The 16,849-nt window shown below is 38.4% G+C and overlaps 1 protein-coding gene across 1 annotated transcript in view; it reads left to right on the top strand.

Annotated features, from left to right (window-relative positions):
• WDR48 (WD repeat domain 48) overlaps nt 1–16,200 on the top strand; it is a 52,088-nt gene extending 35,888 nt beyond the window's left edge. The window contains exons 11-19 of the mRNA XM_007059435.4: nt 58–155; nt 2,405–2,512; nt 2,991–3,087; nt 5,209–5,304; nt 8,435–8,540; nt 10,192–10,279; nt 11,621–11,697; nt 12,814–13,006; nt 14,238–16,200. Coding sequence (XP_007059497.1) covers nt 58–155; nt 2,405–2,512; nt 2,991–3,087; nt 5,209–5,304; nt 8,435–8,540; nt 10,192–10,279; nt 11,621–11,697; nt 12,814–13,006; nt 14,238–14,333 — 959 coding nt within the window. The 3' untranslated portion in view covers nt 14,334–16,200. The remainder of the gene's footprint in view (nt 1–57; nt 156–2,404; nt 2,513–2,990; nt 3,088–5,208; nt 5,305–8,434; nt 8,541–10,191; nt 10,280–11,620; nt 11,698–12,813; nt 13,007–14,237) is intronic.
• Nucleotides 16,201–16,849: the final 649 nt, after the last annotated feature.

The raw sequence follows: 16,849 nt of genomic DNA on the forward strand, positions 1-16,849 counted from the left end.
GTTGTTTTAATTAAATGAATGGCATTGCTGACTTTATTTCTTCTTTATAACTGCTAGGGGGTGCTAGTATTATTCAGTGCCACATTCTTAATGACAAGAGACATATATTAACCAAAGATACAAATAATAATGTGGCATACTGGGATGTATTGAAGGTAAGTGTAAAATTTTGTATTAGACATGTATTAATGGATTTCTGGTCTTCTGTTTCCTTTGCTATTTGTCTGCATGTGAGGTGATTGGAGAAAATAGGTCCTCATTGTGCCACAAAACATAGTGCAAGTATTTTTAAAGACTCTCATTGATAAGGGATGATATTTGTCTCTTCTGCTGCATTACTGTTCATTCTTACATAAATGTGTTTAAAATTCTGTCTTTAAAATAAAACAATGAACATAATAAGAATGCATGACGGGGAGGGGGACAGATGGATGGACGTCAGTCAAAACATTATCATTAAGGCTACGATTTTATCACGGAAGTTGCGGAAGTCACAGAATCTGTGACTTCCAGTGACCTCTGTGACTTCAGCCTGCAGTGGCCAGGAGCTATGGAGGGCCCCCCAAGACTCCCGGCTGCCGCAGGGGCCCTCCCAGGCAGTGGGGGACCCTGAGCTCCAAGCCCCCACAGGTGTTGGGGGCCCATGGAGCTCCAAGCAGGCCCGTGCAGCTGCCTAGCCGCTCTGGGTGGTGTGTGGATCCCACAGGTGAGCTCCCCATTTTGTCATGGGTATTTTTAGTAAAAGTCACAGACAGGTCATGGGCTTCCGTGAATTTTTCTTTATTGCCCGTGACCTGTCTGTGACTTTTACTAAAAATATCCATGACAAAATCTTATCCTTACTTATCAATAAGCAGCACAAATCAGAAAATGCCAGTTCAGGTTGCATATTTGTGCATATACCTTCTAAAAAAACCCTGACTATTGTGGGATCTGCATGGATCTTTGGTAACGCTTTCAAAAATGCCTAAATTCTATTTACAAAAGTGACCGGCACTTAAGCTCCTAAGTCTCTCCAAAAGTCAGTGGGATATGGGCTTTTAAGGTGCTTAAATGCTTTTGAGAAATTGGCCTTTTCTCTTGATACATGGAATGCTCCAGACAAGGTTTTATAACAAAGTATGGTACCCTACAGTGCCTTAGAATCCATTATAGACTGAAGAAACAGGGATGGAGGTTGAAGAGTGTATTCGTAATAACACTCTGCTTAAAGAATTCCAGAGAAAGGTGAGTCACTTTTCTTTCTCCCTTTGAATACTGTCAGTACAAATTTGGGAGATTCACTAGCAGTAGGAAACTGATGAGGAGACTATCTAATCGGGCAACTTTAGAAAACTGCTCTCCTGAGGTGGGCATTTGATCTCGAGGCCAAGTCCAGAGATCAATGCTGTGTAAAGGATGAACTGAGCACCTGATGGCATCTTTACATATTTCACTATTGGGACATTCCAAAGGCATGCCTTAGATGCACCTTGCCTTCTGGGACTGGGATATCCACTAGCTCCCAAGAAGTTTCTATATAGATTCAGTCCACTTTAAAACTGGGGATCTGTACTGACTATATTTAAAGGAAAGAGAGAAGAGTTACTCACCTGTGACTCCACCCTCCATCCCTACTTCCTGGAACCTATATTTGATTCTGAGCAAATGTAAGGAACTGAGAGTAAATGAAGGTTTTGGTGGAGGGGAGGGTCATGTTTACTTATACCAGAGTTTTCCGCGACTCAAGAGTGTGTCTGAGAGCCATAGCACTGCTCAGTCCTTACTAGAGGTTCCAGGCTTAGCGTGCAGGTGCACTCCAGTAGTGGGGGGAGGAGAGGACGATGTCTTTACTGACAACAGTCTAAGAACAGGTAAGTAGTTCTTTCAGATTAAAAAAGTTAAAAATAAAAAGAGCATTTCAAAATCCATTTTTGTATTAATTTGTCAATAGGTCAATAAGTACCACTATCAGAGTAGCATTTTTATAGAACTAGTAGATGTTGAACTTGTAATGAATAGTATTAATATTCATTCTGTTCCTTTTTTCTTTGAATCCATCTGTTTATTTTTTTAAAATGAACTACAGTTCAAGGCAAGGCAAGATTCAACACTGGGGAAGAAGTTTATGTTGTTCTGAAGTAATGCTTCCATACTTCTCTGTTTTAGTGTTTTGGAGGGTAGTGGCACAAAGCTACCAAGAAAAATAAAAAGCTTACTTAGCATACAATTTACTGTACAGCCATTTGAGAATGTGAATCTTCAAGTTGAGTATTGCATTATATAGAGGGTATACACATGAGGGAATACATTTGTTAAAAATTAATTTTTCTGATATGCAGATTAAAGGTTTTAACAGTGGATATGACTGCATATTCAGTATTAAGAGACTTCCGTATTTTTTTTTTAATATTCTGGTGTACAGGCATGTAAAGTTGAAGACCTTGGGAAAGTAGATTTTGAAGAAGAAATTAAGAAGAGATTTAAAATGGTGTATGTGCCAAACTGGTTCTCAGTAGACTTAAAAACTGGGGTAAGACACAACTTAAATTATTTCCTAATTTGGGCGTTTGTCATTTCATATGACCATTCATGAAAGCATTAACATATACACTTTATTAAGTTAAACTTCTGTGAGCCATATAAAGCTTTGACTCTAAGATTTAATTTAATGTGTGTGTGACATAAACTATATTTTGATTATCTGATATAATTTATCTTTCAATCAACATGTCCGTGAATGCTTCTTTGGATCTTGATAACCTGAAGAGTAGTTAATTACAGAATTCTTTGTAAGGAGATAATGTTGGTTTAAACTAATCTTGTACACTGCAATTACTAATGTAATAAAATTTGAGAAATGGAGTGTTTGTAGACAGTCTGTGTATAATCCAACACTGCCATATTTTGTAGTTGCAGCTCAGTGTGTCTTCTGTATATGTAAAAGAAACCTGCTGGGTTCTTAATACAATATTCATATTGTATTCCTCCCAATGGTCTTCTTTTGACAGATGTTGACAATTACTTTAGATGAGAGTGACTGCTTTGCAGCTTGGGTCTCAGCAAAAGATGCTGGGTTTAGCAGTCCAGATGGATCTGATCCAAAATGTGAGTTTTAATTTAAATTAACATTTCATTCAAACAATATAAAACCCCATTACATATATTAGTATATTTCTGGCAGATAGTAGTTTTGTGCTTGCTTGGACTTCCCCACTTTTCTTGAGACTAAATCCTCCAAATGACTCTCCAATGAAAATGTACTGAGATGCTTTATAATGGCAATCTTGTGTTCACTTTGTCTATTTCATTTGTCCATTTCATTTTCCTTCAAAAAGCAAAATGAAAAATGCTAGACTGGAATTATTACATGAAAGATCTGAACTAGAGAATAATACTGTAATAAACTCATATCTTAAAATATTTGTTAAAAACAATTAAAACTGACTGGAATTATAGCAAAATTAGCTTTTTCTACAAGACTAAAGACAAAGTCCAAATCCACAAAACAACTTAGGCATTGCAACACAGAGCATGGGAGCACCTAACTTCTAGGTGCTTTTGCAACCCAGTGGAATCCATAAACCAGAGTTAGGCACTGGGCTCCCTGCTTCGTGCATGGGAAGAGTTAGGTACCTACGGATGGGATCCACTAAAGCCATAGTGCTAGGTGAGGAACTGCCTAAGCTAGCCAGTAGCAGATGCGATGGAGAAGGGTGTGTCCTAAACCCTGTCTCTCACAGGGAATTAGGTGCCTATTTCCACTTAGGATCTATAGCTAGGAATCCTTTCTTGGAGTCAGGCACCTATGCTGTTTCTTGCAAGAAGAATGGCAGCACACACCTAAGTCCAAGCAAAAGCCCAAGGGGGTGAGGGGGTGAATGGGGAGGTTGCAGGATGTGGCAGCCTCCCTTGTAATCTTTAGCCCAGTGGTTAGTGAAATCACCCAGGAAATGGGGGACCTCGGTTCAATTCCCCCCTGTGCCTTGAGAAGAAGTAGTGTGAGAACCCTGCTCAAATCCTGTCTCATGCGAGTGCCTTAGCCTGCTGGTTCTCAAATGTTTTACAAAGGCAACCCACCAACAGCATTGTCTTTATTTTGTGACCCATCGTTTACATATATGAACCCTCTGTCCTGTTACCACAACCCTAATCCTGGCCCAGTGTAGAGGGGAGGTCTAGATGGGAGGGGTTGGAGGGCAAGCCCTCCTGCTCTGTGCTATCTGATGCGCAAGGTCTCAGCACCACTCAAGTTTGGCCCGGCTGCCTCTCTCTCATGAGGGAGGACTGGCCAGATCAAATCAGAGTGGTACTGCAGCCTCGTGTGCCAGGTTACAACGACCAGAGTGGGGAACTGGGACTAGCCCCACTGTGGGGTGAGTGCGAGACAGGCTTGCTCACCAAACCCTTCCTCTTCTCCCCTCCACACCCACCTGAGGCTTTCCATCCAGGCCAGGTGAAGTATATGTTTGCCTAGTTCAGGGTCACGTGATGAGTTCATCTGGCCTTGGACGTGGCAACCATCTAAAACTTTCCCACAACACACAGGTGGATTGGGACCAACTATTTGGGAAACACTGTCCTAACCACTGGACTAAAGGTTAGGGAAGTTGCTGCAGCTGCCTCTTCCTCCTTTCCCTCTCACAGTTTTGTTTGGAATTAGATGTGCTCAGAGCATGCCCACCAGCTTGGGCCCAGCCAGCGAGATAGGCAAAGGAATGCCTACTTTCACATGGTTCAAAGATCCTTCTGGGGCTTAGGCATGAGATAGGTATTCAAGCTCTTAGAGCGAGGCAGCAGTGCATGTACCTAGAAGCAGAAACTTAGGTGTCATAAGGACTTTATTGGAAATTTAGGTGCCAAAGGATTTTAGGCACCTTTAAGGTTAGTAGCCAGAGTTTTGAGGATCTCAGTGGTGCCTACAGTGGAGTTAGACACCTAAGTCCATTTGTGGATCTGGGCCTAAGCCCCTGACTCTGAGATGAACTCCACATCAGTAGACCTCAGTGCCAGCATGGAGTTCATTGCAGGATTGGGACCTAACATTTTTTTAAATGTTCAGTTTCTCTTGTATTAACTTTTTAAGCTTTGATAAGAAATACAAACAATTAGCGTATATTAACCAGTTGTGAATTAAAAACATGGAGAGTTGTCTTTTTTTCTAAACTGGCTATATGGGTCAGTGATTTTTACATAATTATATTCTCTGTTTTTAATCATGTCTTATAGTGAATCTCGGAGGACTTCTATTACAAGCTCTTCTAGAGTATTGGCCTAGAACACACATCAATCCAATGGATGAAGAGGAAAATGAAATAAATCATGGTTAGTGTTCACCTGTACAATATAAGAATCTTTAAATCTTTTTGTCTCTAGCATTCATAGCTAGTTTGTTTTACATGAGGTTTTTAGAGTTGTCTCTACATGTACAATAGCTTTTAATATAACATTGCTTTGTAATGTTTCACGTAGCACTCCTCCATTGACGATAGTGCTGTTTAAAAGCCTTTGGAACTCCACAATAAAGAGGAAACAATTGAAAAGCTGATTCTGCATTGAGGGTGAATTTACAGAAATGCTATTAGTTGGCAATGAAAAAAATTTCTGGTAAAATTAAGAGGCTAGGTTTTTAAGGGAGAGAATAAATTCCTTAAATTCTAGACAGGGCAGAGGAATGGGAGTAATTCAGTTATGCTTTTCTGGGTAAGTGTCCAGGGCACATTGCCTAATTTGCTTGTAATTATTACTGGCAAGTATACACTAATAAATAGCAGTTATATTTGTTGGAATGTGTTACACTGAATGGGTGTTGAAAACAGAATTGTGTACTGACCCAGGAGGCTACCTTCTGAAGTAATCCACAAAGGAAAGGTGAGGTTAACAGTAGGGTTATGTAAATGGCACACAAGATAGGTGGGTGGATTTGGCAGAAAATAAGAGAAACTATAGCTCAAAGGTTTGGAAGATGATTGGTAGAGCCTTTCACTGGGACACAAGTTCACATCCAATCAGGGCCAAAGCAATTCAAAAGTTTTTGGTGTCCATTGGGTATTTAATGGTCTTCATAAAATGAGGTGGTTTACATTCAGATGTCTTGCATATGTTTACCTTACAAAACTATTAGTTTTGGTAATCTCTTGACTCTTTTATCAGATTGGCCTTCAGCTGAAATCCTTGTCATGTGTTGGAATAAATTTAGTGTGGAAATTGGAAAAAGTTTTCTAACCATTGGAGGACTGAAATTCTGGAACAGCCTTCCAATAGGAGTAGTTGGGGGCAAACTAACTAGGTTTAAGATGCAATTTGATAAAATTATGAATGGGATTAATATGATGGAATACCTTTCGATAGCAAGTGACTGGATTCGGTGACCTAGGAGGTCCCTTCCAGTCCTATGTTCCTGTGGATTATGTGGGTTTAATTACATTTTCACTCAGTGTGGTCTCAGAATGGGGTTGAGGCACTCTGTTAGGCTATTTTGGAGGCTCTTGCATTGTTACTTCCTGTGCTGTGTATTTAGAAGGCTTAAGGGCTTGTCTTCACTACCATGCTAAATTGGCGCCGCTGCGATTGATGCAGCTGCGTCAATTTAGCGCATCTGGTGAAGACGTCAGTGGGAGCATGCTCTCCTGCCAACATAGCACAGTGTAGACATTGTGTTAAGTCAACGTAAGTTACATTGCTCAGGGAGGTGGTTTTTTCGCACCCCTGAGTGACATAACTTCCATCGATTTAAGCGGTAGTGTAGACAAGCCCTTAGTCTTGGGGTGGGAAGAATAAGGAGTGGCAATTTACAAACTTTCCAAGTCATTAGAGACCTGATTCTCCTGTAGACTTGTGAATAGTACTGTACTTTAGTAGGACTGGTCAGGTAAATAAGGATTGTAAAACCAGATTCTAAATTTGCTTTTAAAATATTAAAATTTAACAATACAAAGCAAATACTTAATAGTGGCTTGGGAAATCAAAAGTGCATCGGGGGTCTCTTGGATCAGTGATATTGTTAATAGAGAGCTGAGGGACCATACAAAGATTGTGACTAGGCAAGCTGAATACTAACTATTTTAGTAATAAAATACTTCATTAATTTTGTAGTCTAGGAAAAAAAACTCGGGGAGAAAAGTGTTCATAGTTTCTCTGGAGTCACCATTATGGAAAATAAGTTGGATGACACAGATTTGAAATCTGCTTATTAACAAAAAGGGATGTCTGTTGGCATCTATGTTGTGTTTTTGCAGCATTTGAGAACAGGGTCCTGATACATGCTGAGATAGCACCGTTCCCCTACCTTACGTTCAGTGGGATTTTTTTTTTTAAGCTGAAATTTCCACTGCCTCCAAAAAGGAGAGTTTGATTTTTAAAAAATCAAAAATTCAGGAGGGTAACACCAAAATATTTATTTTAAAGAAATTTCTAAAACCCCAACATTTCTCCCTTCTAATTTCCAGAATGATTTTATTTTGTTTCTGATGAGCTCTGGGCATGCGAATATACAATAGTCTTATCTCTAGACTGTACTCTTGGCTATGAATTCTGATCCTCCATTTATTTTATGCTCTGCTCATAAATGAGCTAAGCAATCTTTTTGGAACTCCTATCACTCACAGGAACCCATATTCAATTGTCTGGTATGTTGTAGCGTTCGACAGAACATTAAAATTTGGTAATTGGTGGATTTCAGATGCCACATAGTAAGTCTGGGTTCTTTTCTGACTGAAAGGCATTGCACCCAAACAGTTTTTCCCATATTTTTCAGAGAACTTTACATTGCACTGCAAAATAATTATTATTTATCAAATCGTTTCATTTTGAAAGCTGTAGTCAGTCTGTAACAAGTGAATCGCTGCTCTTTTAATCTGACCCTCTGCATTTGAAATGTCATCAGTCACTTCTAGTTGTATAGTCCATAGACATGAACCTGATCATTAGTTTAATGGAATGTACAGTGCAGTGAAATCAAGAGGTCTCTATCAAGTTCTCCTGGTCCTCTGTTTCAGAGTTGGTAGTTAGGTGGGAAAGCAAAGAAGATGCTTGTTAAGATGTTACTTTTGAATGTGAAATAATTGCCTTTGCAGAATTATTCTTTTTCTTGTTCACCTCTAAAGTAAGGGTCATTCAATTCCCCAGATATTTACATCTCTGTATTGCTCAGAAACTGGGGAAAATTGATAGTAAATCAGTGTCCCACTCATGGCCCCTATTCTCATGTACATCAGACATTGAGATCTGCCTCCTACAAAGTTATAATGTGTTAATTCTTTGGTATTTCTCATGAAATATTTAAGTGTTGGAAATTCTGGTTTATGAGAAATCAACATGTCTTCATCTTTGCATGTGTTTTGTTTATTTTCTTTTTTTAATTCACCACCGTATTGGAAAGAGACAATAACTTGTGTTAGTCTGTATACTTGGCTCTAAAACTAGGTATATAGTCTTGATGTATATTTTTCTATAGTGAATGGTGAGCAGGAGAACAGAGTACAGAAAGGAAATGGGTACTTTCAGGTACCACCGCATACACCAGTTATCTTTGGTGAAGCTGGAGGACGCACGTTGTTCAGGTACAGAAATTTAGAGAATGCATTGTGGCTAAAGCAATAGAATTATTTTCTTTTTGGCTCTTGAACAATTTCAGATATTAATCAATGTCCAGGAAGTAGAAGCTTGACCATACAAAATTGGTTTGTGGCTGATAATGTCATTCCATAGTCAGACAAGGAACATCTAGATTCCAAATCATCAAGACATGGTGCATGAATTGTACAGTAACTCTTACAAGGAGTTGTTGATTTATAGCTCTGAGAGCACTTCCTGTACACCATCCTTCCATAGACTAATCAACAACAACCTAAAGCTGATCCATTTTCCTTCTAAGACTATTTAATATACCACTTTAAGTTCGAGCAGAGCTTAATGTATAATTATTGTCTTTTATTATGGTGCTGCAGTGTTAGTCTTCAGGCATTAGATTTTTTTTTTCTGATCCACTGGTATGGGGAACTTCTCCTAAAAGTATATTTGCTGGCCTATCAGAGTGCTTTTAGGTCTGACCAGTCAAGTAGTATGAGATCTTATCATGCCACTCTGATTACCACCCATCTTGCCTTTTACACTACTTTGATTCCAGCATGACTTTATCAGCTAATATATCCAGTGATGAGCTGCCAGAAGCTCAAGAGCCGGTTCCTTCACTCGCTCCGGGTCTTCAGTGGCACTGAAGGACCCGCTGCTGAAATGCCACCGAAGACCCGGAGTAAGTGAAGGACCCGCCGCCGAAGACCCGCCCCAAGTGAAGGGCCTGCTGCCGAAGGGTCAGAGTGCCGCCGGGTCAGTAAAAATTCACATGGGAGCCTCCCCAGCTGAGAGCTCAGGCGGGACTGACAGGACAGTCCCGCGGGCCACATCCTGTCCGTCCCGCCTGAGCTTCCCCACCCCTTTAACAGCTGGTTCTAAACTGGCTTCAAAATTTAACAACCGGTTTGTGCGAACCGGCTTCAGTTCACCACTGAATATATCATGATGAATATCCCTGGGATGCCAGGTTTTTGAATGTCATAAAGCATTCACGTTTATCCCTGGTAACTGAATATATCCATTCTTAAATTAAGACTGGTTTTTCAGTCGAGGTTTCTTAGTTTTCCAGAACTGAATATAGCACATCCCAAGCCTGGGAGCAGTATAACTTTCAGATCACGGGTCATTCAAGTAAAATGAGGCTACTTAAATTTTCAATTTAAAATGAATCCCATTCCCACAGCTCTTAATATTTTTGAATTGTAACTGAGGATTCCAGCCCTTCGGTTAGATCTGCATTGGCAGATGCTTATGTCTACAGAAAGTTCCATTCAATCAGTGAGACTCTACACAAGGGCAAGGGTACACCCTCACATATCAAACTTAAAGGATTGGAGCCCAGAATTGCTAGAATGTATATACTTTGTTTGTTTGGTTTTTTTAAACAATTTATTTTGAATTTAAAGTTCATTTAAACAGAATTCCTAAAACACTAATCTTGCTTAACTCGTGGTTATGGAACTATTATTCTTTCATCTGATTAACAGATTTATTATTTCAATAATTTCTGTTTTTGCCTATCACTGTGCACACTTTTTTAATCTTTGCATTTAAGTTCTGTAATTTATGTGCTGTACAGCAATTTTCTTCTCAGTGCTTAAATGTATTATTTATGAAACTCATTTCTATATATTTTAGGTTATTATGTCGGGATTCAGGTGGTGAAACTGAATCTATGCTGCTTAATGAAACTGTGCCACAATGGGTAATTGACATCACTGTGGATGTAAGTGTCATTAGGTATAGACTTTGCCCTTCTTTTAAAGGTGAACTGCAAAGGAATTTAACTAGACTCCAGCATCTCAAGTAACGTATATTGAATATCTTCAGTAATCAGACCTAAAGGGATATTCAAGGCATTACTAGCTCAAAACACTCTTCTCATAAACCCATTGACATTCAGCCTCCCTACAGGTCACTGGAACCTGACCATTGTAAATCCCTACTTCCCAGCATGTACTGCACTTATGTTCCATAAACCAATAGGAACCAGGGTGTTGTGTGAGATAGAGGTCTCCTTCAACCTAATTTTAAAGCCTGACCTTGACTCAAACCCAACCAGGAGTGTCAATTTGTCATTTTTCAGAACCAACCCAAGCCCATGTCAGCATTGTCACATGGGGATTGGCCTAGTGGGGGCTTGCCACTTCCTATGTCTGTGTTCTGACTCCAGCTGCTTTCTGCCTGTGGGCTTCGCATGGCACCAGCTGTGTGCACCACTCCTGCTGGCTGCCGCTACTGTGCAGTGAAGTAAGCATGCTGACAAATCACAGCCTCCAGGTGGTGGCGACGGTGCAGACAGGTTTGCGGGGGGAGTGTTGGGTTCAGGTTGCATCAGTTCTGAAAATGACTCGGCATTGTCAGTTTGGGTCTGGGTCAGGTTTTAAAATTAGGCCCGTGAAGACCTCTATTTTAAACACCACTTTGGCTTCCTCTCAAACAAGCCAGCTTCATTGGGGTCTCCTGGTTGACGGGGAAAGGACCAAACATAATGTCTACTGTAGTGTTTCTTGCTGGCATACTGAAATATGATGAATTTGGGGGAGTCCAAGAGAAGATAAGGTACATTTTTGAGTTAGAACCATACTAAATGTCCCTCATTGCCTGGTTGGGGTGAAGTGTTCTTCACATGTGTCTCGAATTTGATTCCATTCCTTAACAAATCACCTTCTAAGAAACCTGATTTCTGATGGTGTATTCCAGATACTCTAAAGTCTTTCTTCTTTAAAACTTGCAGTCATTTTTTAAACAAAATATTCAGTGTTTTGACTTTTTATCATATCAAAGTGCAGTACACTTTTTACACCCACCTGCTTCCGCTGAAATGAGCTCCAACTTATATAAAAGCTAGGCAAACAAAGGACTTGCATGAGATAGATCTGAGCTCTCCAGAAGCTTAAGCAATTCAAAGAAAACTAGTCCTCAATCACTGTGCTAGAGAAAATCTCATTTTTATTTGATATAATATACATATTAGGTAAACACACTTTCCAATTTGAAATAATGAAGTGAATATAATTTGTGTGATGCCAATTGATACTAAATGTAACACTTTGTTTCCTTTTAGAAAAATATGCCCAAATTCAATAAGATTCCTTTCTACCTTCAACCTCATTCGTCTTCAGGGGCAAAAACTTTAAAAAAGTATGTATATATTTTTGACTCTTAATATTTCAGAGATATTGATATTAGCAGACTCTTAAAAGGGTATGCCAAAGAGAATAACGGTACTCTTGGTTAATCCAGAGAATAACATTGGACATGCTATCTCAATTCTTGGGAGAGAAGGTATTTAGTGTTACAGGACAACATCCTGCTACACTGGTTGATATAAAAATATTTTAAAGATCTGGGAGATATTGTAGTTGTAAATTGCAGCGGCTTAAATTAATTGTACTTTAGAAGGTCTTACCTTAGTATTAAAAATGAGGTTTGAGTTGGTACCACAACATTTTTGGCTGGATCAAACCTAATGTCTTATCTAATCCTGTATCCTATCTCAAACAGATGCTTCAGTCAGAGAAAGGTGTAAGAAACACCAAAGTAGGAGGCTTGGGAGAACCTGTCCCTTACATTAGATCGCATCCTGGTTTCTAATCATTAGAGATTGGCTTGAGCCCTGAAGCATGAATTTTTAAAATGTTTGCTATCTTTTAATTACGACAACTGTGTGTATTCTTGATATTCATATAAACAACCAGTCCCTCTTTGAATCTGGATACGTTCTTGGCCTCAACAACTTCCTGTGGCATGAGTTCCACAGTTTAATTACATGTTGCCCAAAAAAGTATTTCCTTTTATCCGTTTGAATTTCCTACCTTTTTAACTTTTTTTGAATGTCTCTTGTGTTATAAGATAGGGAAAACAGAAGTTCCTGACCTCCTTTCTGTTTACAAGTCATTATTTATTATACTTATTATCATCTCCCTAGCTTCATCTCCTTTCTAAGGAAAACATTCCAAGTCTTTTCAGTCTCTCTTCATCTGAGTTTTGCCATGCAAGATCTTGATCATTCTTGTTGCTCTTCTCTGAGCACCCTCTAGTTCTGCAGTATCCTTTTCAGATAAGGTGCCTGGTACTGCACACAGTATTCCAGATGAGTCTTCACCATTGATTTATATAAAGGCATTATTATAAAGATCTTATTTTATATTACAAACAAATAACTACTATAGCAAACCTTATTGCACATGATACTGTGAAGATAAGTGTTTGAAAGGCTAAATCTGGTGTTTCACAACTTTTAATTAACTTGTACAGAGACCGATTGTCAGCTAGTGACATGCTGCAGGTCAGAAAAGTGATGGAACATGTTTATGAGAAAATCATAAACCTGGATAATGAATCTCAGACAACTAGCTCCTCCAATAATGAAAAAGCTGGAGAACAAGAGAAAGAGGAGGACATTGCTGTGTTAGCAGAAGAAAAGATTGAACTCTTGTGCCAGGACCAGGTAAGTTGACATAAGCACTCATTTAGGCCTTCTTTCAAAAATATGATGATCAATAGTAAATCATTTGTGAACCTCCAGGTACTGTTCTTAAAATGTGCTAATGGTAAACTATTTTAAAACAGATGCCTTTGAAACTAAATTGTATGTTATGAACTCAATGTTAACGGATAGTAGTACTATTTTGCTTTTTGCATATAAAGCGTGGGTGGATATATTGCATTACCAAATGTCTAGATCACAGAATTTTGGTTGTTGAACTGTATTCTCTTTTGGGGCCTAATACTCCAAACTCTTGCTCATGATAGTAATCATATTAATCATATACCAGCTATACTGATATGAGCAGTAAACACAGATGACAGTACTTTGTTATTCTCGAAGATCACATGCTTTAAAGAAGAGCTCCATTGAGGAGGGCCTTAAGCATCTCATGCTTGTTGGATACCAGTATTTACAGTGTTGAGTAGAATATACCTCTCTTCCAGACAAAACTATTTAGAAAGCTGTAAAACCAGACTAGGAACAAATTAGTTTTAAAAATCATTTCCCATTTTCATCTATTGTATGCCTCCTAGAATTTGATATCAATCTGCAATAAATTGTAATCACACTTCTGTATAACATCATTAAGATTAACTTAAGCAAATAAACTATGGGGTTGAGAATATTGTTACATGTCTGGTCCTGTTCAAAATCTGTCTGACTTCAGAGCATATTTTTATATTGCCTGCTAGGTTTAGTAGTAAAATTGTTTAGTGGCAATATGTGCAATAGCACAGCAAGAGGCACTGCTACTTTGGAAGTAGGTTTCCAACTTCCTTGGATCACAAATGAAAGGAGTGTAATAGTCTCAATTATGGGGGGAAAGACAGTAGATGTTCAGATTCAGTAAGTTAAAGCCACCTAAATGGCACCCCTTCTCCAACTCCACTAATACCAGTATTACAGTACACTTTATAGACAGTAAGGTGGGACTCAAGCGGCATTTTTCTTATTTGCCTATCTATACATTTTGATGTTTACTGACATTTACTAATAGTCATTCCAAGCCTATATATGCTGCTGTTGGTGCTCTCTAATGTATGTTAGCCCCTGGGACCAGTCCTTATTAGTATGGTGTACCACTGTCAGCCTAGAATATGCTTGTCTGAAAATCAAAACTTCCAGCATCCAAAGATTTAACATATCTACCAGTCTTCTGCAATAAAATATAAATCCTCTTACACTGCAGGTTTTGGATCCAAATATGGACCTTCGAACTGTTAAGCACTTCATATGGAAGAGTGGTGGTGATCTGACACTTCACTACCGACAGAAATCAACGTGAAAGGAATGATGGACTCAAATGGTTGTTCATTTACTTGACCTTACTGTACTGGTTCCAAGAGTAGTACTATAGAAGCCCACTGAACCCTAAGGTAGATGAGACTTCTAATGACTCAGTATGGACCAGAGAGTATACATTTAATAATTGAAGTGACTAATAGATCTGTAATATAGAGAAAAAAAATCTATATGACTTAAACTAAAGTCTGTCCTAGCTAAGGCACAGCAAGTGAAATGAGAAGTCCCTAGTGGTTCATGTTATGTGAGGTATACAGAGAACAGATGATAATCCAGTGCAGACTTTTGCTTCCTTCTTGTTTGTTTTTTCCAGAGCATTAAATTTTCATCTGCTCGGGCTTGATATGAAACACTGTTTTGGCCATATTAGTCACTATGTTCATAATGCATGCACTGTATTTTTTGAATACATTCCATTCGTACATTACCTACAATGATTTTTCACAGGTTATTCATAAAAATAATTTTTACCACTTAGAGAAATCTCAAAAAACACCGAATGCTATTGCACACTTGAAAGTAGTAGCCCATTTAATTGTAAGTCAAAGGTTAACATAATTAGAATTGTTTTAATACTGCAGTTCAAACGTTCTTATAGAGAGCTATTGCCATTCAGATTGAGAACACTAGAGAAGTATTATAGCAGGGTCAGTCCAGTGATGCTGTGCATCATAATAGAATAAACATGTTTTGCAAAATTTAATAGATTTTTTAAAAAAAAATATATAATTCTTCCTGCAATGTGTCCTTGTTTTAAAGACACGCTAGTTGGAATTCCAAGAAACTGTGCTCTATACTTCTGTGGCATTTTGTTACAAAATTTAAGACCATTCTGAAAATTTAAATTTTATTTGTTGATGTCAGTAGCAAATTTCATATCCATGATATAAAAGCATTTGTATTCTTTTTTTCCCAAGTTTTATATGCAGATTTTGTTATAGCTGTACACATCTTCTTTTCCTGTTCTTTCTAAAAATCTAAGGCTTTCATATATTCATAGTAGCCTTGTATAAAGTTTAACTTACTGGGGAGGGGAAAGCATTTCAGCTTTTGGCAAGAAAATTTGGGACTGTCCCAAAAGACTATTTGTAGCCAAAACAAATTAAAAATCCTCACCACAAAATTGTGTAAAATATGACTCTTGTCTGAAACAGAAGCACAAGTGCCTTCAAAGGGCAGTATATTTATTCAAGTTTCTTCAGGAGACGTGTGCTCTTGCCCTTCCTGTGTTTTGCTATCAGGATTTAGGCTGGGGCCTACAGAAAGTCCCAGATACATTACTGGGATTTTATAGTGATCAAACTACAAAAAAAAAATTTTTTTTTCCCACTGGCATATGTTGTTAGAAAAATATCCAAATGCATTATGTCCTGGACAAAGTCACCACTTAAACAAGAGGGTATGGTTAAGAATTAAGCTAGCATGTCTTTTTCCCTTCCTTGAAAGGAAGCCCCATTTCTGTGCATACTCCATTTGACACAATTGTGCTATATTGCACATTTTTAGTGATATTTGTGAATTAAATGGTTTAGCAGAACTGTGTAACTTTTATTAATAAATTGTCCTGAATTGTATTTATTAATAGCAGAGGTCTATGCTTTGTTCTAATAGACAGTGATTCTTTCTGGTTGTCTTGCTGTCCCTTTGTATACATTGTAACTGCTCCCAGTTCATTCGTTCATTCGGGGGTTTTTTTGTTTGTTCGTTTTTTGTCTGAAATCAGCCAAGGTTACTCTTCCAACCATCCCAATAATGCAGTTTCAGGAGAGATTGAAGGGCGTCTGCAATGCCAAAAGGGTAAATTATCTGTATTTCACAGTTGTACAGAATAAAAGGCTTTAGTTAAAATATTTCAAAGTTGTTTTGATCATTCGTTGGTTCACTTATGCAACCCTGGGGTTGTCATTTTTTTTCACCCTATACACAAAGGGCATATAAATCCTTTGAGCAATTTCTTTCAAAAATTAGAAGTCAGGTTCCCAGTAGCTTAAAAATAATTGCAGGGCAGTGTACTAGTGAAATACACACAGTAATTTATGCAGATTTTTGTAATGTAGCATAAGATAGTTGAATGTGACTACAGGAAAAAATATTTGCTCTTTCTCAAGGGATAATGCTTGCAACAAGAAAACAAAATAAGGGAACGTAAGAAGGAAAATACTCCTCAGCTTGTGGTTCATCCCAGGCTTACTGACCCTGGGAGCAGAACTCTGTTTTCCCAAAGATATTGTCCCTGCTCTGTTGCCAAAATAGCCCTTTACTCTTGAGCATCTGTACAATGGGAGGAGGCAGCAGAGCTGAATTTAAACTCTCCTTTACCCAAGAAAAAGTTTACAAACAAGTTCACTTGCTATAGACCCTGATGGAAGGTAGGGGCCCTAAGGTGGTACTGTATTGTGATTAATCACAAGGGTTTACCTTCATTAAAACGTGAGGTGTAGCTCATTAGATGAGCAATTCACAATCCTTTTGCTGTCAACATTCATATTTTCACAAACA

The sequence above is a fragment of the Chelonia mydas genome, chromosome 2, assembly GCF_015237465.2.
Source record: "Chelonia mydas isolate rCheMyd1 chromosome 2, rCheMyd1.pri.v2, whole genome shotgun sequence".
Classification (NCBI taxonomy): domain Eukaryota; kingdom Metazoa; phylum Chordata; order Testudines; family Cheloniidae; genus Chelonia; species Chelonia mydas.